The sequence below is a fragment of the Pseudorasbora parva genome, chromosome 23, assembly GCF_024679245.1.
Source record: "Pseudorasbora parva isolate DD20220531a chromosome 23, ASM2467924v1, whole genome shotgun sequence".
Classification (NCBI taxonomy): domain Eukaryota; kingdom Metazoa; phylum Chordata; class Actinopteri; order Cypriniformes; family Gobionidae; genus Pseudorasbora; species Pseudorasbora parva.
Genome location: NC_090194.1, coordinates 9,534,207 through 9,552,768, shown reverse-complemented (window position 1 = coordinate 9,552,768; position 18,562 = coordinate 9,534,207). Strand labels below are relative to the sequence as shown.

Here is an 18,562-nt window from a genome sequence, read left to right as displayed (position 1 = left end):
GAGCCATTACTCTTCCAGGTCATTGACCGGGTGTGATACTGGTTGATGAAAATGCAGTTGTCGTCATAAAGGGCAGAATTCATTCTATGGGCACTTCTACCAGAAGAGGGTGTGCTGCAGCATGCATGCACAACCAGAGCGCGCCCATCCACGACTTTCTTTCGGTTACGGAAGCTGTCGGCTGCGCTGTCATTTTTTCACACCACAAAATCAACAATGTCACACAAAAAAAAAATAGTTTTTACTTGTGACATAAAGATAACCTTGTTCAGCTTCCCAAATAACACAGCGTTAAGGAAAAGGTGGATGCAGTTTTTTTTCCAGAGCAGAAACAAAGTTCTACATGTGTGTTTTTTTGTTTCCGGGCATGAGTTGAAACCACAGGCAGTGAGTGAAACTGCATCAAATGTCTGTTTTGTTGACATATAATGTAAACAACATGAATGTATAGTGAATCAAAAGTTATCTAGGAATAATGCCATGATGAACTGTGTGTGTGTGCGCTCGTGATTCTTTAGCCCCACCCACTGCACTCCTTGATGAGCTCAACTGTTTTTGGAAAGAACCAGTAATAAATATGATACAACTAAAGACTGTTAGGAGATATGACGACTGCAATACTACTCAAGATTAACACGAGACCCTTGAAAAATATTTAGATCCTGTGACTCTGCAGGCCATGGAAGATGTTCAACCTCACTTTCATGTTCATCAAACCATTCTGTCACAAGTCTTGCTGTGTGTATTGGTGCATTATCATGCTGATGCACCACACCCCCTTCAGGGTACAATGTTTGAATCATTAGGTGAAAATGATCATCCAGAATGGTTCGGTAGTCCTTGGCAGTGATGCGCCCATCAATCACAGTAGGGAATGCCATGATATTGCAGCCCAAACCATCAGTGATGCTTCACTCTGGGCAGCAGCAGTCTGGGTGTTAAGCCTCTTTGGGGCTTCTCCACACTGTAACTCCCATGGATGTGGGAAACACAGTTAAGGTGAACTCATGCAATACCACATTGTTTTCACATTGTCCACAGCCCAAGATGTGCACTGTTGGTACCAATGAAAGCGACATTTGGCACTGGGATGAGTGGCACTGGTTTGGCTATAGCAGCCCGGCCATGAATATTATCTCTGTGGCTCTCCAGATGAACAGTTTTGGTGGAAACAGAAGAGACAAGGTGTACATTTATTTCTGCAGTTAGCTAAGCACCTGTGTTTTTTTTTCTGGGTTAGGACTTGGACATCCCTTTCAGACAGCTTCCTCTTGCTTTGATAGATATTCCTGTTGGATGTGGTTCGTCCTTCTTTGTAATGCCAAATTTACCCTGGATACCATAGCTCACGACACAGACTTGGTGTCCTGTTCACGGATGAGCCAGCAAGATAGGCACTAGCAATTTGTCCTTTTTTGAACTCTGTTTTTACCATTATGTTGTGTGGATTGCCATATTGTATGTACAGTTGTGCCATATCTCTGCTAACTCAACTTTCCCACTGTGTGTTTACTGATGGATTTTAAATCGGTGAAGATTGGCCACTAGGCTGTGCATTTATATGAAACCCCTAACACTGTATTGGCCAGTGTTTTAGTTTTGTGTGTGTATATATATGTACATTCTAATATAATATTATATATATATATATATATATATATATATATATATATATATATATATATATATATATAATTATATAATAACACACATTGCATATTCCTTTCATTCATATTTCTCATATTACTCTCTTACTTTTTTCTAACATAATGAGAATTTAAATTCAAATTAATATTAGCATGTCTTGTTAATGTACGGTCAGCTGATCTATTATATTTTATGATATATTTATATTATATAATAGTAACAAGAATAGTCTCTGAGATATTACAACAAAAACGTCCAGTATAGTGGAGAGAAAAATGAATTGCTAGGTCTCAAGAGGATAATTGTATCATGAAAGCATTTAACCTCGGGTTCCTCCAGGGGGACTGCATGTTGCCGCCACACTAAATCACTTCAAACAAAATGATCTACTCTATAGCAAATAATATTTTATAGCTTAGCATTACAATTTAAGATGTTTACATTTTTCATTATACATCTGAAATGCCTATTTAAAGATATTTCGCATGGAAAATCAAACTAAATCCAGATAAAAGATGCAAGCACGTTGTGAAATATTTCTGAATCTGCCTCCACATCGTCATGAATCCCTGAGGAGGCTGCAGTCCCAGGTGCTTGCTTTTTTTATACAGTAATTAAAAGCCACTTTTTATGAGCACGCCAGAATTAATTGTTAAAAATTGGGGCTCTTAGTGTGCAAATGTGCCTTGAAACAACAGAGACTTAATTACTGGTCATAAATGAAGGAAAAGACCTAGTGCCATTAGTTGTAGGGCGACGGGCACCAGGGCCATTAGTGATGGGCTAAATTGGGCTAATTTTCAGTGAGGGCCGTCTGTGATGGAGGGATGGAGAGGGAAAAAGGAAGACGAGGAGAGAGAGCGAGAGAGAAAGATGGGCTTTAGATGGGGGTGGGGGCTCCATCAGTTTGGAAATGGTGAGTAATGAATCTGCAGCCAAATTAAGTGTATGAGTCAAACATTTAGGAACTAGATGTTCTGTAAATTAAAGATGTTTATCATGACTGCTCTGCTTTCAGCTGCCTTTAAGCATCTTTTAAACATGTGCCAGCGTTTCATTACAGGCCTGTCTTGACAGAGTCACATCGCCCGTCTAATGATAAACATCTGCTCAGTGGGACAATTCTAATTTATGCACCTTTGTTCTGAAGGATTAGCTGCTTTCCTGTGCTATTTTTGAAAATCTTAAAGGATTATATATACCCTACTCAGACAGTAATAGATGATTTTATCAAAACATTACAGTAAAATTAATTGCAATAATTGGACATCTAAACCCACTCATTTTTAAAAGGACTCATTTATAAAATATTTTACCTCCCTTAAAATACCTCTATATTATATTATATTATATTGTATTATATTATATTATATTATATTATATTATATTATATTATATTATATTATATTATATTATATTAATTATATGTATTATATTATTTATACTTAAAAACATAATGATAAAAACAATAGTGAATATAATAAAAACAACTCTCTTGGCCTTTTTAAATATCTCTAATTATATTGTTATATTAATTATAGTATATATAAAAAAATGATAAAAACAATAGTGAATATAAAAACAATAAATATCACAGTCTTCTCTGAATATATTATATATTTATACTTTAAAAGAATACAATGATCAAAACAATAGTGACTAATAACTCTCATGGCTTTTTTTAAATACCTCTGAATACACTGTATTATATTAATACTTAAAAAATACACATATAACACCAATAGTGATTACAATAAACAATAACTCATGGCTTTTTAAGTACCTCTTTATAATATATTATATTATATTAATTATATTTTATGAGGTTTTTAAAAAGAGCCATGACACATATTTTTATTATTTATTAATTGTTGTTGTTGTTGTTATTATTATAATATTTTAAGTACAAATAATGTAATGGTATTACTTACAATAGTTAATAACGATAGTGATTAATAAAATAAAAACCATAACAATAAAAATAAGCATAAAAAAATAGTAATGTTGGTAAATAGAAAAGAAAAATACACATAAATCCAAAGCCTCACGCATTCACATTTGAACACACATGCTTCTTACATGGTCTTGTCGCAGACGGCACCTGTGCAGCCAGATACGCATGTGACAGCACTTGCTCGTCATCTCGGCTTCCCAGATAAAGACTGTGCGCGCTGTGATAACGGCCATCGTCTCGGCTCTAGTGCCCTTAGGGTTTTAGGCAGAATGGGAGAGGCTAATCTCAGACACAATAACCAGCAGAGATGACAGACCAGCACACTGCAGCTGTGTCACGCCACCATGCACACCACACATTAGCCATTCACCGAGGGGGAGAGGAGAGAATAAAACCTCTGTGAATACCAGGATTTGCCAAATGGCTGACTGGTTATATGTGTACATCTTAGTTTATACTTTAACATAAACTATAACTTCTCTTTTTTTCATGTGTGTGTCCATTTATGTTATCGTTTAGCCCATGGCAGTCAGATGTACAAGCAGCACGTACGATTATTCCTTTATTGTGGTCCTTTCTGATAGACAATTTTCTCCCATCACACTCCTTTTACATCTGTCCCTTTTATGTGCTCTGCCTGATAGGGGACTGTGTGTGTACTGCTCACAGAGGCCTCTGTGTGTGTGTGTGTGTGTGTGTGTGTGTGTGTGTGTGTGTGTGTGTGTGTGTGTGTGTTTGTGCTATGGTAATGATTTTGTGCTTTAATCCTCGTTCTGATGCTATACCTCAAAGCTTAGGATGATGGACCAACTATATAAACAGTTTATGTCTTTATGTTTGTGTGTGTGTGTTTGTGGGGGGTGGCTCTATTTCATCTCCTTTTATTCTCTAAACCTATTTAACCTCCACATTTTTGATCCCTTATATCAAAAAGGCTCGGATGAAAATGTCTGTGTATATTTACGTATGTAATTATATGTTCGGTGTTTGTTTAACTCAGCAAGAAAGATTAATATGTTAGATCTGTTAACCTCCACTTCACACTGTCTAAGTACTGTTGTACTACAACCGAAATGATGACAATGAGTGTTTGTCATCAAAAAACTAATTCCCACTTTGTTGTTTTTGACTGTTGTTTGCTGGTGACTCACCTGCTTCATGCATATTTCTTTGTCTCTTTGTGTCCCCGTCTCTCTTTTTCTGTATCTGTTTTGTCTGTCTCTTTCTCTCTTGCTCTCTCTAAATGTAAAATGAGAGCCCGCCCCCGATGGGTCACTTTATTAATGTGAAAAGACACAATTTCACATGCGTGTTTAGCATCTAAATAACCCGCCATCCAATCACTGGACAATACACATCACCCCTCGCTCTGTCATGATGATGTCACAGGGTGTGTGAAGCGTGTAAGCGCGTTGCGTAGCGAGTGGGCACGCGGCAGTGCGGAGCATCGGCTCAAATCTGAGATTTATTGTGAGTGTCGCCCAGTTTTCTTTTTTTATTTTCTTTCCCACTCCGCCCTTTTTTCATTTAACGTCACATTGGCATCAATCATCACTTTTCTCTTGCCCCCCTCATCCATCTCTCTGTCTTCTCCGTTGCGATTTCTTCTCGCCGTATCAGTCTGCTCATCCTCCCTTTTCCATTTATCACGTCTACATGATTGTTATTGCTCATTTGCGCTCTGACAGTATTAAAACACCTCAGGCTTACAACAGCTTGCTGTGCCGTTTCCTTTTTTTCCATGAAAACACTGGTGCCTGAAACAACTTGGAAGTGGGAGTGCGCAAAAACCAACACACATCATAAACGCCACGCGCTACACAGGAATTAAACTGTCAGACGAGTAAGGACTGTGTGCCAGAGCTGCTGCGTGCGGGTCTGTAATCAGCTTCATTATACTTGTGTGCTACTCGTCCTTTTGGGGGTCTATCAAAAATTATTTTAAAAGGACACAAAATGCCTTTATTTCACAGCCAGGGGTGATTGCTGAAGCGTTTCAAAGCCATTTGACTGAAAATGAGTGCAGCTCAAGCGTGGAAATGGCAAGCTGTTTATGATGTCACCTAAACCCTGACTCATTCTGTAGGTTCCTATTCTGTATTTTCTGAAATTGCATGTCGGCCTCCCAGAGCAGATCTCTTTTGAGATAGCAGCTTGTTTTCGCAATTAAAAAGTCATTTTCTCCCTTCCCCCTCTCAACAGTTCATAGCAAAATCTGCCTGACGTTTGTTCGCCATGTTTTTAGTGACGGGGCCAATGGCTTTGCACTCGGCTCACTCAGTTCTGATTGAACAATGACCGGACTCTTGCTCTCTGAGGTCGCTCCATTGGGGTATTTATACCAAAGCAAGACAATCCCTTCAGTCCAATCAGCAGCTGCCATATTAGAGCTGAAATGAAATGGTGGCGGTTTATGTTTTGCTCTCGTGTTCTTTGAGAGCGTGCTGCCGCATTGGCCAATCATTGGCGCAGCGTGCAGTCTCTTCCGTCTTTGTGATTTCTTTGGAATGCTGTTGTTTGCTTAAATTGCTCTCTTCTTACACAAGAAAGCCGGAACAGAGCACACGGCTCGAGAAAGGGCGGCTGATTGCGGCTATTGTCTAGCGAGTGTGGCTCATGGGCACTCACTGGGTAATTGCCGCTCAAGGAGGCTGAGACGTGCACCAAAGGGAGAGACCGTATGTGTGCGAGAGCGAGTGTGTTGTGTGTTTAGAAGGAGGATGAGAACAGAGCCGCCAATGGTGTCGAAAGGGTTTTGCTTTATAATTTATGATGATTTTTTCCCAACAATGCTAGTTAGTTACCAAAAAGGGACTTTTAAACTATGTGTACTAACACCCGTTCTCATTGTTGCACACGTACTCAGTCAAGGGCAAGTGGGAAATGGGACACACACACACACACACACACACACACACACACACAATCTATCGGATTGTATAGCAGTTTATTGTGTGCCAAGACAAGTCTGCGGCTTGTAACCTGAAGTCCCATCTCTCACCGTGATGTGTGTCTTTGCCTTGCTTGAAGGCGATGTCAGCGAGATGGAAACGTTCAGAGAATAGTCTGCTCCATCAGAGCCCCGAAGCCATCGTGATTTTTAAAAGATGTTATCTGTTAATGTGGCTATGATTATCTTTTGAGGTTTCATTCCACTTGAAGTACGACTTTTGTCAGATGTTGTTTTGTACCATCTCATAAGATACATTTGCCTTTAGAGGCAGAGCTGGGGCTGTGTTTGCCTGGCTTTTTCCATCAATTTCGTTTAATTTATAGTGTGACACCTGGAATTGTGAAGGTTTACATCCTTGTAAACACTCTCTGTCTGCATCTGCATCTCTTTTGATAAAATGCCAAGCTGCCGGTGGAAACCTACATTTGCATTGATGAGTGGTTTTGTGCACGCACCAGTGTGAATGTAGAGATTTTGTGGCCTGAAATGCTGTCATGTGTATAGATGTGGGGGTCTTTGAACGTTCATGTTATCATATGCTGGCATTATTGGGGGGACAGCGAGGGGGATTGGGGGGTGGATTGGCGAGAATGTGTGTGTACACTGTATATAAATTGGCAGGTTGTAATTAAATGTGCAGACCTCTCTACTATCTCCTCCTCCAGCCCTGCGCCAGTGACGCACAAACGGCTGCAGCAAAGTGAGTCATCCAGCCCTGAGGATCACCAGCCCTCCCTCTATCTCTATATCCCCCTCTTCCCCTGTCCCCCCTTGTACCTCTTTCTCTTACCCTCCTCCATTCAGTCCCTGCCACTCCATCCCTCGTCTCCTTTCCTCACTGTCCCCCCTGATTTTTGTAGTCACGTTTTTTCACTTATTGACCGATTCCCCCCATATGCGAGTCTCTCTGCGTTTCTCTTTCTGTCTCTCTACCACAAAATGTTACTACTTTTTCACTGTTCTCATCTTCCGTCCTTTTCAGTCACTTTATCATTCTCGCAGTCTATTATATTTTGCCATCTTTTTTCCATTCACATCAATCGATAAAAATAAAATGCATGCTTTAGATGAAAAAGTCCAGATGGTGGTAAGTTTAAGAAAGAAAGTAACATAAAAAAGGGAAAAAAGTGAAGGAAAGAAACAAAGTCAAAAGTGGATGTTTGTCTTGTATGTTCCTGCGTCAATGATGCGTCACAAGAGACTATATACAGGTGTGTATGTAAACTGGCAAGTTACTTTCATATAAGGTGATCTGCCAAGAGAGTAATTGTATGTAAGAGAGATAAACATAGTTAAAACCGTATAAGCTAAACAGAATCCTGACTCAATATATGACTCATTTTTAATCACTACGTTATCCAAAATTGACAGCTGCAACCAAAACAAGCAAAGAGTGGTATAGGGAAGTGTACGAGCAAGCGGAAACGGGTCACTTGGTGACTAGAAATCAATCAAAAGTGATTTAAGCACATGCTTGGTGCTTAAATATTGTGTAGCTTTTGAGGTCATGCGCTAATATTCTGTCCTTTAAAGATTTTTGGAAGAAGTGGGAAGAAGGCGGCCGATCACATCCGTGAGTCATGTAATTGTGATCACTGCCCTGGTTGGCTTTGACTATAAAAAGAAGTTCATCGCCTGAAAAAAGAAGAAGAAAGAAGCAATTTAGCACCTAACTTGCCGTGGTTATCCAATTAGCTTCATCTAAAACGCGGATATGCATGGGGAGCAACATACTTATGTAGCCATTTAAACGCTCTCAAAGACTTCTGCTGAAACACAATCAAATGAAATCTATTCTTTTATTAAAATGAAAGTGGCTGTAGAATAATGGCTGAGTGGGTAGCTGGCTACCCATGTAAATAAAGAGAACCCGGAACTTTAACTTTTCAAATTCTCAAAGTGGTTACAGCTGTGACTCATTCCATTTGCTCAGCCATTGTAGATGTGCCATGACTACGTAAAGAGTCACACTACAAACTTTTGATTTCCCAAATGGTCTCTGCTCGCAATAATGTATGTAAATTAGTTTCAAACATGATCAAGTGTGTACATCAACTGTAGGATGTTATATTTTGGTTACATGTGATAAAGAGTACGGCTGGTGGTAAATTACATTATATAATCAATTTCCAGCTTTTCGTGATGCCTCTGTATGCTTTTTTTTATTTTGCCCTAAAATGTTTTAAAAGTTTGAAGTAAACTCAAAATGTTCATTGCGAGTAGTATGGCATACAATAACAATCCAGTTTCCACTGTTTCTCTAAAGAAACACAATGAATACAATTTGAATACATGACAAATGTTTTACATATGCCAAATGAGACTTGTAAATATTTGAGTTTTACCACAAATAATGAAACATTCTGAATTTGTTTTTATGTACAGTGTAGACCAGTTAATAGAAATGAATTAAACTTTTAGACTCATTTAGCAAAAATGGTTACATTTTAATTGGCAGACACTCAATCTCACTCTTACATGGAGGGATTGCAAAATTTGTCTAATGTCATTAGTCTTTCTGTCTCTCTCCCACAAAATTATACTGCTTTTTCACTATTCTTATCTTCCATCATTTTCAGTCGCTTTATCATTCTCAAAGTCTCTCTTATATTTTGGCATCTTTTTTACATTTGCATCAAATTAAATTAAAATGGATGCTTAGGGTGGAAAAGTGCAGATGGTGGTAAGTTTAAAGAAAGTAACATAAAAATGGAAGGAAAGAAATAAGTCAAAAGTGGATGCTTGTCTTGTATGTCCTGCATCAAAGATGTGTCACAATAAGAGACTATAAACATGCTCTTTAGGAAATTGAATGGCCAAAAAAGCTTTTAATATCACTAAGATATTTACAATGTCGTTTGATTTTTATAACGCCAGCATAATCCTAGTGAATACATTGTGAATTTGTGATATATTGCCTACATCTGTTCATTTAAATATTGCGTGGTTTTGAAATCTGGTCTCCTCGTCCTCAAGAGAGGTTCAGAATGGAGAGGCAGTGTGGGCGAGTTAGTGGAGGCGATGGTGTGATGTAGGGGAGCAGGTATGTCCTTATCAAAACATTATCTGGGACAGCAAGGTCGTTGCTCGCCAGAGGACACCTTTCTGTACTTAGAACACTGTTTAAAAACCACCCACCAAGATGCAGCTTAAAGAAATAATCCGACAGGCAGTAGTTGATTCAGACTGTACGAGAGCACAAGTGCATTGTGTTGTTATCTATGCGTGTATGCGTAGTACTGTCAAAAGTTTGAAAGAAGTCTCTTACGCTAAGCAAGGCTGAATTTAATTTATTAAAAAATATTGTAAAAACAGTAATATTGTGATATACACGGATCAGGCATACCATTTTGACTAGTGAATAACACTAATTATCTCTTCATCGCGGCACCTGTTAGTGGGTGGGATATATTAGGCAGCAAGTAAATATTTTGTCAATAAGTTGATGCGTTAGAAGCAGGAAAAATGAGCAGGCGTAAGGATTTGAGCAAGTTTGACAAGGGCCAAATTGTGATGGCTAGACTACTGTGTCAGAGCATCTCCAAAACTGCAGATATTGTAGGATGTTCCCGGTCTACAGTGGTCAGTATCTTTCAAAAGTGCTCCAAAGAAGGAACAGTGGTGAACCGATACACGGTCATGGGCGGCCAAGGCTCATTGATGCACGTGGGGAGTGAAGGCTGGCCCGTGCTGTCCAAATTCAATCAAACAATTGCTCAAGAAGTTAATGCTGGTACTGATATAAAGGTTTCAGAATACAGAATACACCGTACATCACAGTTTATATACATAGCCACAGACAAGTCAGGGTGCCAATACTGACCCATGTACACTGCCGAAAGTGCCAAAAGTGGGCATGTGAGCATCAGAACTGGACCATAGAGCGTGGATGTCCGGGTGTATGTGTTGCTTACCTGGGAAACGCATTGCACTTTGGGAACCACCACAAGCAGGCGGAGGCAGTGTGATGGTTTGTGCAATGTTCTGCTGGGAAACCATGGGTCCTGCCAAGTCAGGTCTGTTTTGGCAGCAAAAGGGGGACTGACACAATATTAGGAAGGGGGTCATAATGTTATGCCTGATCTGTGTTTTATACAATTGAAAATAACTCCTATGATGGAAAAGCTGAATTTTCAGCATCATTACTTGTTTTCAGTGTCACATGATCCTTCAGAAACCATTCTAATATGTTAATTTGCTGCTCAAGAAACATTTCTTCTTATTATCAACTGTGTTGGAGATATAGCATTACAAGTAACAAGTTCTGTAATCAGATTACTTTTTCAAGTAACTTAAAAGGTAATGCATTACTTGTTTAGTTTTGCTTGTTTGCTTTTAAATTTGCAACAAAATATCAGAGTTACTTTTTCAGATATGTAATGCAAGTTACTTTTTTTTCCTTTTTACAAACTGACAGCTCTTCTGTCCCCATATATATCGTAAGGTTCAGAGGTGTTTGGTGTAAAGATTATGGTTGTTGTAAGGTTAAATCTGAACATGCATTTACTCATTTGACTTTGACAAACAGATTCAGTATGCCCCCATATGAATAAAAATTATGCAAACTTGCAATAATTAAATATGTTAAATACAAATATTTAATTAATTTAATTAATTCATGTATTTAATTAATCTCACTTTAACTAATTTTAATCTTTATTAACCAGTGTCTTTCTATATATATATATATATATATATATATATATATATATATATATATATATATATATATATATATATATATATATATATATATATATATATTCTTGTATTTTATTTTTTAATAAAAAAATAAACAAAACAAAAACAAGCAAAGTTTTGTGTGTGTGTGCGTGTGCTTGCGTGAGCACGCCGCGCCTGCAAGAAGTATTTTTACGTGGCTGAAGGATCGAAGTCCAAGCCAGTAACCATCTCTCTCTCAGAGATTTATGTTTGCATTAAATATAACTTCCACAATATGGCTGATTGATATGCATCTGTTAAAAAGGATTATACAGTCAGTCAAACCAAATTTATTCAGACACCAGATATTTTTTTTACTAGAGGGTGTTAGTTCATTTATGTTGGAATTAAGTGGGGATAGCAAAATAAAGTAAACTGTGACATATTGTACCCAAAAATTCTTCAGTGGACTACCAGTAAAACTTTTTTTTTTTTTTTAAATGGGACCAAAATTAATCAGACACTTTGACCTGAGCATGTTTTCCAGAGTTTTTTTCTTTCATTGCTAATGCGACATTTTAAACCACGAACAAAGTTAAGCATTGCTTGGCCATTGGTTGACCTAAATGATCTAATTGTGTATTTAAATTTAACAGCTGATTGGTTGATTGTAATCCATTACATACCTTTCTATCAAAGTTATTTGACATTATCGAGATGAATTTGTTCTGACACAGTTTAAATCTGAATTCTTGTCATATTTTATTACCATTTTCTAAACTATAGCAAATAAGCTGATAATGTGAGTAAATGTTGAAGGTGTCTATAAATGTTGGTATGACTGTATGAGCCTATAGCCACAGATATCCTATCTGCCCATTTTTATAACTTGCTTACCTATAGGTCCTACTTTCAATGATTGTATTTGCATAAACAAATCAATAATATCAATTGAATCAGCTAAAGTTGGGTCAGTTATCTGCAGACTGAACATCGCTTGTGGAGGATCAATTAGCCTAAGGGAAGCATAGTGCATTTTTCTGGACACATGTTTACAAATCTCAATAGCCAAATTCTCTCCTATACACAAAAGTAATACAAGAGAATATAATACCTTTGGATTGTGGAGAGGAAAGCCATTATAAACTGAGAGGCAATATTACCGCAATGAATGCGGATGGAATATCATGCTTTGTAATGCGGCTCTTCCACATTGATGCTGATATTCAGTCAACAGATGAGACACAAAGGCAACAAGAACTACATTCTTTCATCCTCGCAGACGCTGGCCACCGTCTGTTTCGTCTAAATATCCTCAATGTATCTTCCGTTCTTGTGCTGGGGCTTATGTGCTAATCTCCAGTTATAATAGGCCTCATTATTAAACATATTGCTGTAAACCAACACAGCCATCTGGCTCGCTGAGTGGAGCAATGAGTAGGACCAGAGCTACTGTTCTTTCGTCACCTAGTCGTAGCACACTAAAAACACAATCTGGGATGGCTGGTTGGGGGTGGTGCGATTTGATTGACGAGGGCACGAATGACCTCATAGTGGATGAATTTGTATGAGGCGATGCAGAGAGGGCTTTGATGGACTGAATCAGCCAGTGGTAATTAAACGATTAATAGTACTTAGCTCAACTCAGATCATCTCCTGCGCTGGCTCCCGTGGGGCCCGTCATCATGTTGAAATTACACAGATGTTATCGCTCTCCTTGCCTGTAGACAGACACGCAATCAGCGTTTGGTGCGGAGGCTCACGTATGCGTACGCCAAACCAATGTCAAATGACACAAAAACAAATAATGGTGAAGCTGACGTGGCGCCGTCCTCATTATCTGATCAAGCCAACTCCTCTGCATGTGCTATTTCACAACGTCTAAAGGCAACAAACATTTTCCTCGCACTCTTCTCCACTGAGGCATGGCAACCATTATAAATGTGTTCCTAATGCCATTCCTAATGCACCCCCAACACACACACACACACACACTTTTTGATTTCTATAATCAATGCTTTTAATGCATCCCCTCAGTTTTCAAATAGCCCTGCTTCCTTTACAAATCAATATGAAATCATAATGGATTTTGTCTACACATTTTTTATCTTGTGAATGATTAATCAAATTTTCATCAATATGCAATAACTTGTTCTGGCTTAAAAAAAATGTTCTTCATTTTCATTGAATATGTTTGCGTTATGGTCGCGAATGCTATTTCATCGAGATCAAGAGTTGCTTTTAGCCACTGTTATCGCTGGTTAATCGATGGTTACATTAATTAATTTGACATGTTTTTATTTATTTTATTTTTTGCATAAGAGTAGGCTACAACACAAGTGATACATTATAAAACCCATAGCCTACTTCACTTTAGGCCTACGAGAGAGTACAGTGCACGTAACGCGAATTTCGTCATCAGAAGCGTACGCACAACGCCGGATTTTTGTAATCACGCAAGTACACTGTACGCCCAAGTCGCACATGCGCATTTATTTATTTATTTTATTTTTTAGACAGTATTCACATGGGTTGTAACTCGTGGCGAGAGATACTTTCGGCTTAAATAGTAACTTCTTAAACTATAAGATTTCTATCCGATGAGTTATGCACTGGTGTTTATATTTGCACCCACAAATGTGTTTACACAAAATAAATATGATCTAATCCTGCACTATATGCAAATATAATAGAGGGCACATATTCAATCTTGAAGCTATTTGATCAATAAAATACAACGTGCTACAACCAATAAAAAAATCCATAGTTGGCCGTCTAAAGAAATGTAAATTAAAAGTATTTCAGTGATGCCGGTGGTCATTTTTACATGTTCATGTTTCAAAGGGTTTTTAAACATCTGAATTATCCGACATTTAGGGTGTAGAGGGTGTCAAAATGACGACAGAGGGGGAAACATCTGTCTAGAGCTGCTCTCATGGAAATTTTAAGAAAACGTGACTCTACATTTCGTTACAATGTTTTTCTCTTTTTGGCTCAGGGAATGTATCGCATACTGATGGTGTGCTTCCATTCATCTTTTTGCGTTTTCTATCTGCCTCCCCCTCCCTGTCTCACCCTCTCTCTCCCTCACACACACACACACACACACACACACAAATTCGTTTCCCTCCCTCCCATTGGATTGATCAGAGGCTTGTGGGTGTCTTGGATGAGTCATATCAGCAATTTACCCAGTTTAAAGCATCTTTCAAATTACTTCCCTTCCAGTTCGGTACCGTGCTGATAACCGATAACAGTTTTCGTTTCCACAAGGAGATTTGGAGGACACTAGTGCGCTCGTGTTGTTGGGCGCGCGTGTTTATGGCGCGGTGCCTGTGTGTTGTGCTGAGCCGCGCATGCGTGCGACGCAAGTCGCGTGCTCCGTAAACACCGAAAGTCATGGAACATGTGGCAGAAAACAGTGACGAAGACGTTACACTGACCTACAGGTTTATAAACGGATTTAGTTTAACTCTGTCGGGTCTAAATTAATTGAAGGTGCTATTCTGAATAATATTTTTTTTTACCTGTAGGCTGCTACTGTTGAATGGCCCTAGCATTTTCTTGTTGACGTTCAGCTGCAGTTTATCTTTTGTTATCTTTATTTTTATTATACTTAACTCTCTCGTTTGTGCATTCCATCGACTTTAATCTTCAAAAGGCTTTTTCAGAAGACGCATAGCCTACCATATCTCCATATCTTTGTAAAATCTCTGGAACGATGAAAACAGTTTGATAGTCTCTCTCTCTCTCTCTCTCTCTCTCTCTCTCTCTCTCTCTCTGTCTCTCTCTCTCTCTCTCTCCTAATATTTGCCTTGATGCCAACTTTAAATGTGAAATGGGCAGCAGCATCACAGAGGAACCGAGGACCCATAACGCTTGGTATCACGTAATGACAGCGCCCTCTACTGGATTCATTTCCTGGAGCTCATCAGACAAAGCGGTTCAATAAACACTCTACTGTAGGCTACACTAAATTGACTATTTATTAAAGTACTTAATATAGTTTTTAAAACTGTCTACATGGAAATAGAAACACAATTTAGAGTTATGTCTATATAATTCAATATACAAATTACTTTTTAACCCCCTTTAAAAATATCAGCATTCCATGTAGTGTCCTTTGTCTTTCAAAAATAAAGACAAGCAAAGAAAATAAAAGACAAAATACATACATTTGGCTGTAGGCCCATATGACGAATCTATGTCTAAACGCGTATTTTACATTAAATATGGCAAAACAAAACTTCTATATCCTATTGTCACTTGTCTTTCCGAACCCATGTTTCTCGCCCTCTTATATAAATATTTATAAAAACACACTTTGATATTTTTGCTAATACATGTTTTGAAATAATTTCCAGTTTTATTTTCGCATTCATTTAAAAGCTGCATTCATCTTTATACATTTTGTGACCATACTGGGTTCCATGTTATCCATTAACCTGCCTATTAAGGTTATTATTTTGTGAATGAAATAAAGATCATACAGAGATATATTAAAACTTTAAGTATTAGCTACAACAAGATATTTCTGTCGAAATTTAAATCTGTAGTTCAAAACATTGAAAATACAGACTGAAGACAAACAGAGGTATTTATTTAATATTTTGTAGTGTGAACGAACACAATATGTAACATGATTTTAATACGTTGCCTTATGTCTCTTAAAATGTCGAGACATCACTAATTTTATAATCGAACAAATGTAGCCTAAATATATATATTTTTTTAAAACATCGCTTGCACCAAGTCGAAATGTTATGGGCGATCTGATCCATCCTCTCTCCCCGTGAAAGAAAGAGAGATTGATGGCAGGGAACCGATGACTCTCGTTGATATCAATCGGCTCATTAACTCCAAATACGAAGCCAACCTCCGACGTAATATGTCACTGACTGACCAAAGGGTTTCATCGCATAATTCGCGGAAGAACAAAAACGCACGAGATACTGAATGTAGGCTAAATATATAAGGAAACGACAAAAAAATCGTTTAGAATGAACAGCTTATTATTTATATGCGCCTTTTAAAAAGCACAACTAAGCGGCAACCAATCGACTGTATTTATTACAACGCAAAATGTCGTTTTCCAGGACAGAAAATAATGAACATGTTGGTGTTATCATCTGACCATTTACCCATAAAATATTTGAAATGGCAAAAGACATCAATTTACAACGCGACAATACAAGTAAACACTTTTGGTTAACGAGAAGCGCGTGGAACAGCTGTGTGAATACGCACGCGAGGACGAGTGCGTTCCATTCGCAGTGTTACGAACTGTTCAAACTGTGTAAATATTGAGATATCCCGAGGTCAAACACTCCCTTTGGTCGACATTTTTGAAACTGGGACACTGCACGGAATAAAAAGAACAGATCATTTCTGCGCGCAAGTTACCGTTACAATGGTCAAAGAGCGCGTCCTGACACAATGAACTGTCTGTCTCGATGGGGACGGTTCTTCGTTGTCAATAGTTAGCCTACGTGTAATAGTATTCGGTTTGACTCAAATGATTAAGTGTGTCAAGGGGCTCACGGACTGAGGCACCTTTCAGTCAGACATTTTCAACAAACCCGAGGTTATAGCCTCAAGAGAGCAGTCGCTTACGAGAATTTGCCATCAAAACAGATGCGATGCTCGTGTGTGGGCGCAAGGCTTGGGCTACACACCATTAAGCTCGAGCCGCAGCTGAGTAAAATGTGAAATGGGAGAATTAATCGATCCCAGGACGATGCTTTTTTTCAGCCTCGTGGGAGTATGAATTCTTTTATTCATGAGCGTGTTATGTCACTTCCATTAGGCGGTGGGCATTTTTGAGTGTATCTGAACATACATTTTCATAATTGCAGCCAATATCTCTCAAAATCTTGATGAATCTTTTCCTTGTGCAGGTGTGAACAATAAATCCTATCATTCCATATACCCAAGAATATCTTCTCAAAAACGCTTTTATCCACTATTTGGCCATTTCTCTTAAGTTTTTTCAACATATAATGTATTCATTCTATCCTTGAGTGGGCATTTTGGGTCCTGCATGAAGTGCATGGGCAGCTAGGAGGAGGTGAGTCAGCGCGGGGGATGGAGAGCGCTGGTTAAGGGTCGCAACTGCGCTAATGCTGAGTGGCAGTCGATAATGCCAAGCCGTATCAAAATCTGACCCTTGGCCCTTGGAGCTCTTAAATTATTCGCCACCAAGGTAGAAAAGGACACGCATTCGCACTCATAGCCATTCGCGCTTTTGTTGGATGGCGCATTTTTCTGTAAAGAATAAAAGGTCATTTTCCCTGTCAACTTAAATAGCAAAAGTTTTTTGTTGGCACTGTATAGCTGTTGAAAAATATTTCTACCATCTCTGAAGTTTGAAATGTACCATTTAATTTATTTTAAGTGCAACCCTTAAAATGACAGTGTTCTTTGGATCATTTTAGTATTCGCAAAGTTGGCTGCAAGTCCATGGTTCTCGGGCTGGTTATGGCTCTTTGTAAATTTAAAGTGTTCTTTTTATGTTTCATTATAGATTCTTTAGATGGAAGTGACATAAAACGCTTGGGTTTATGGAGACATAAAAGGTAGCCTACTTAAAATTAAAAAAAAAAGATTCTGCAATGAGACCAGGTTGCAAACTCATTTGGTTCTAACTTGATTAAGTTGGCTTGTAAATAACTGTAGCCTAATAAAATGAAATAAAAAGCAAACATATACACAATAATAGGGTTAGGAGGGGACTTAACGTTTCACGGCAATTCAAGAACACGAGTCTATCGGATGCAACCTTTGAAAATATTGAAATAAGGTTCCCACTCTATAATGAGACAGCTTTGATGCTGCCATTTCGAGTGTGGCTCGTGGGACTTCAATATCCGCACTGCAACTAATCCAATTACACGAATCATAAACTGTGATTGGCGGGATTGCTGTTGGCTCCAATGCCACGCGAGCGTTTCAATTAGGCCTGTTCCTACAGTATTCATGTAAAGGTTCAAAACAACGTCAGACGGAATGCTTATCTTGAAACGCATAATTGCAAGAGAGAACGTGAAAGTAGCCTAAAGGTTGCACATCTGGATTGTTTGTAGGTCAAGGGAGGAACTGAACCTGTACATCCATATAAATAAATAAAAAGACATGTTAATGTGAAAACATGAGAATGACGTTAGAGACAGATGGATGAAAGTCAGGGGCGGCAGGAGACAAAGAGCGGAAAATTGAACGAGCTCGGGAAATTGAGCGGAAGTAGAGCAGTGAAGCTGAACCGCATGCGTCACGGTGGGTGCAGCCGTTCGGTGTCTCTCCAGCTCTGATTAGGGCCACCTCACAAACAATCAACAGGCCAAACGGGT

At 38.5% G+C, this 18,562-nt stretch overlaps 1 protein-coding gene across 7 annotated transcripts in view; it reads left to right on the top strand.

Annotated features, from left to right (window-relative positions):
* LOC137062103 (uncharacterized) overlaps positions 1 to 18,562 on the top strand; it is a 44,608-nt gene that overhangs the window by 6,599 nt on the left and 19,447 nt on the right. The window contains exon 1 of one of the 7 annotated variants that reach the window (XR_010901200.1): positions 4,395 to 5,444. The exons of 2 other annotated variants lie outside the window; for them this stretch is intronic. Coding sequence is in view for 1 of the 5 variants with exons in the window: in XM_067432911.1 (XP_067289012.1) it covers positions 7,711 to 7,765 (55 nt within the window). In the remaining 4 variants the exon portion in view is untranslated. 4 more of the 7 variants (XR_010901198.1, XR_010901199.1, XR_010901201.1 and 1 more) reach the window with 4 other exon arrangements.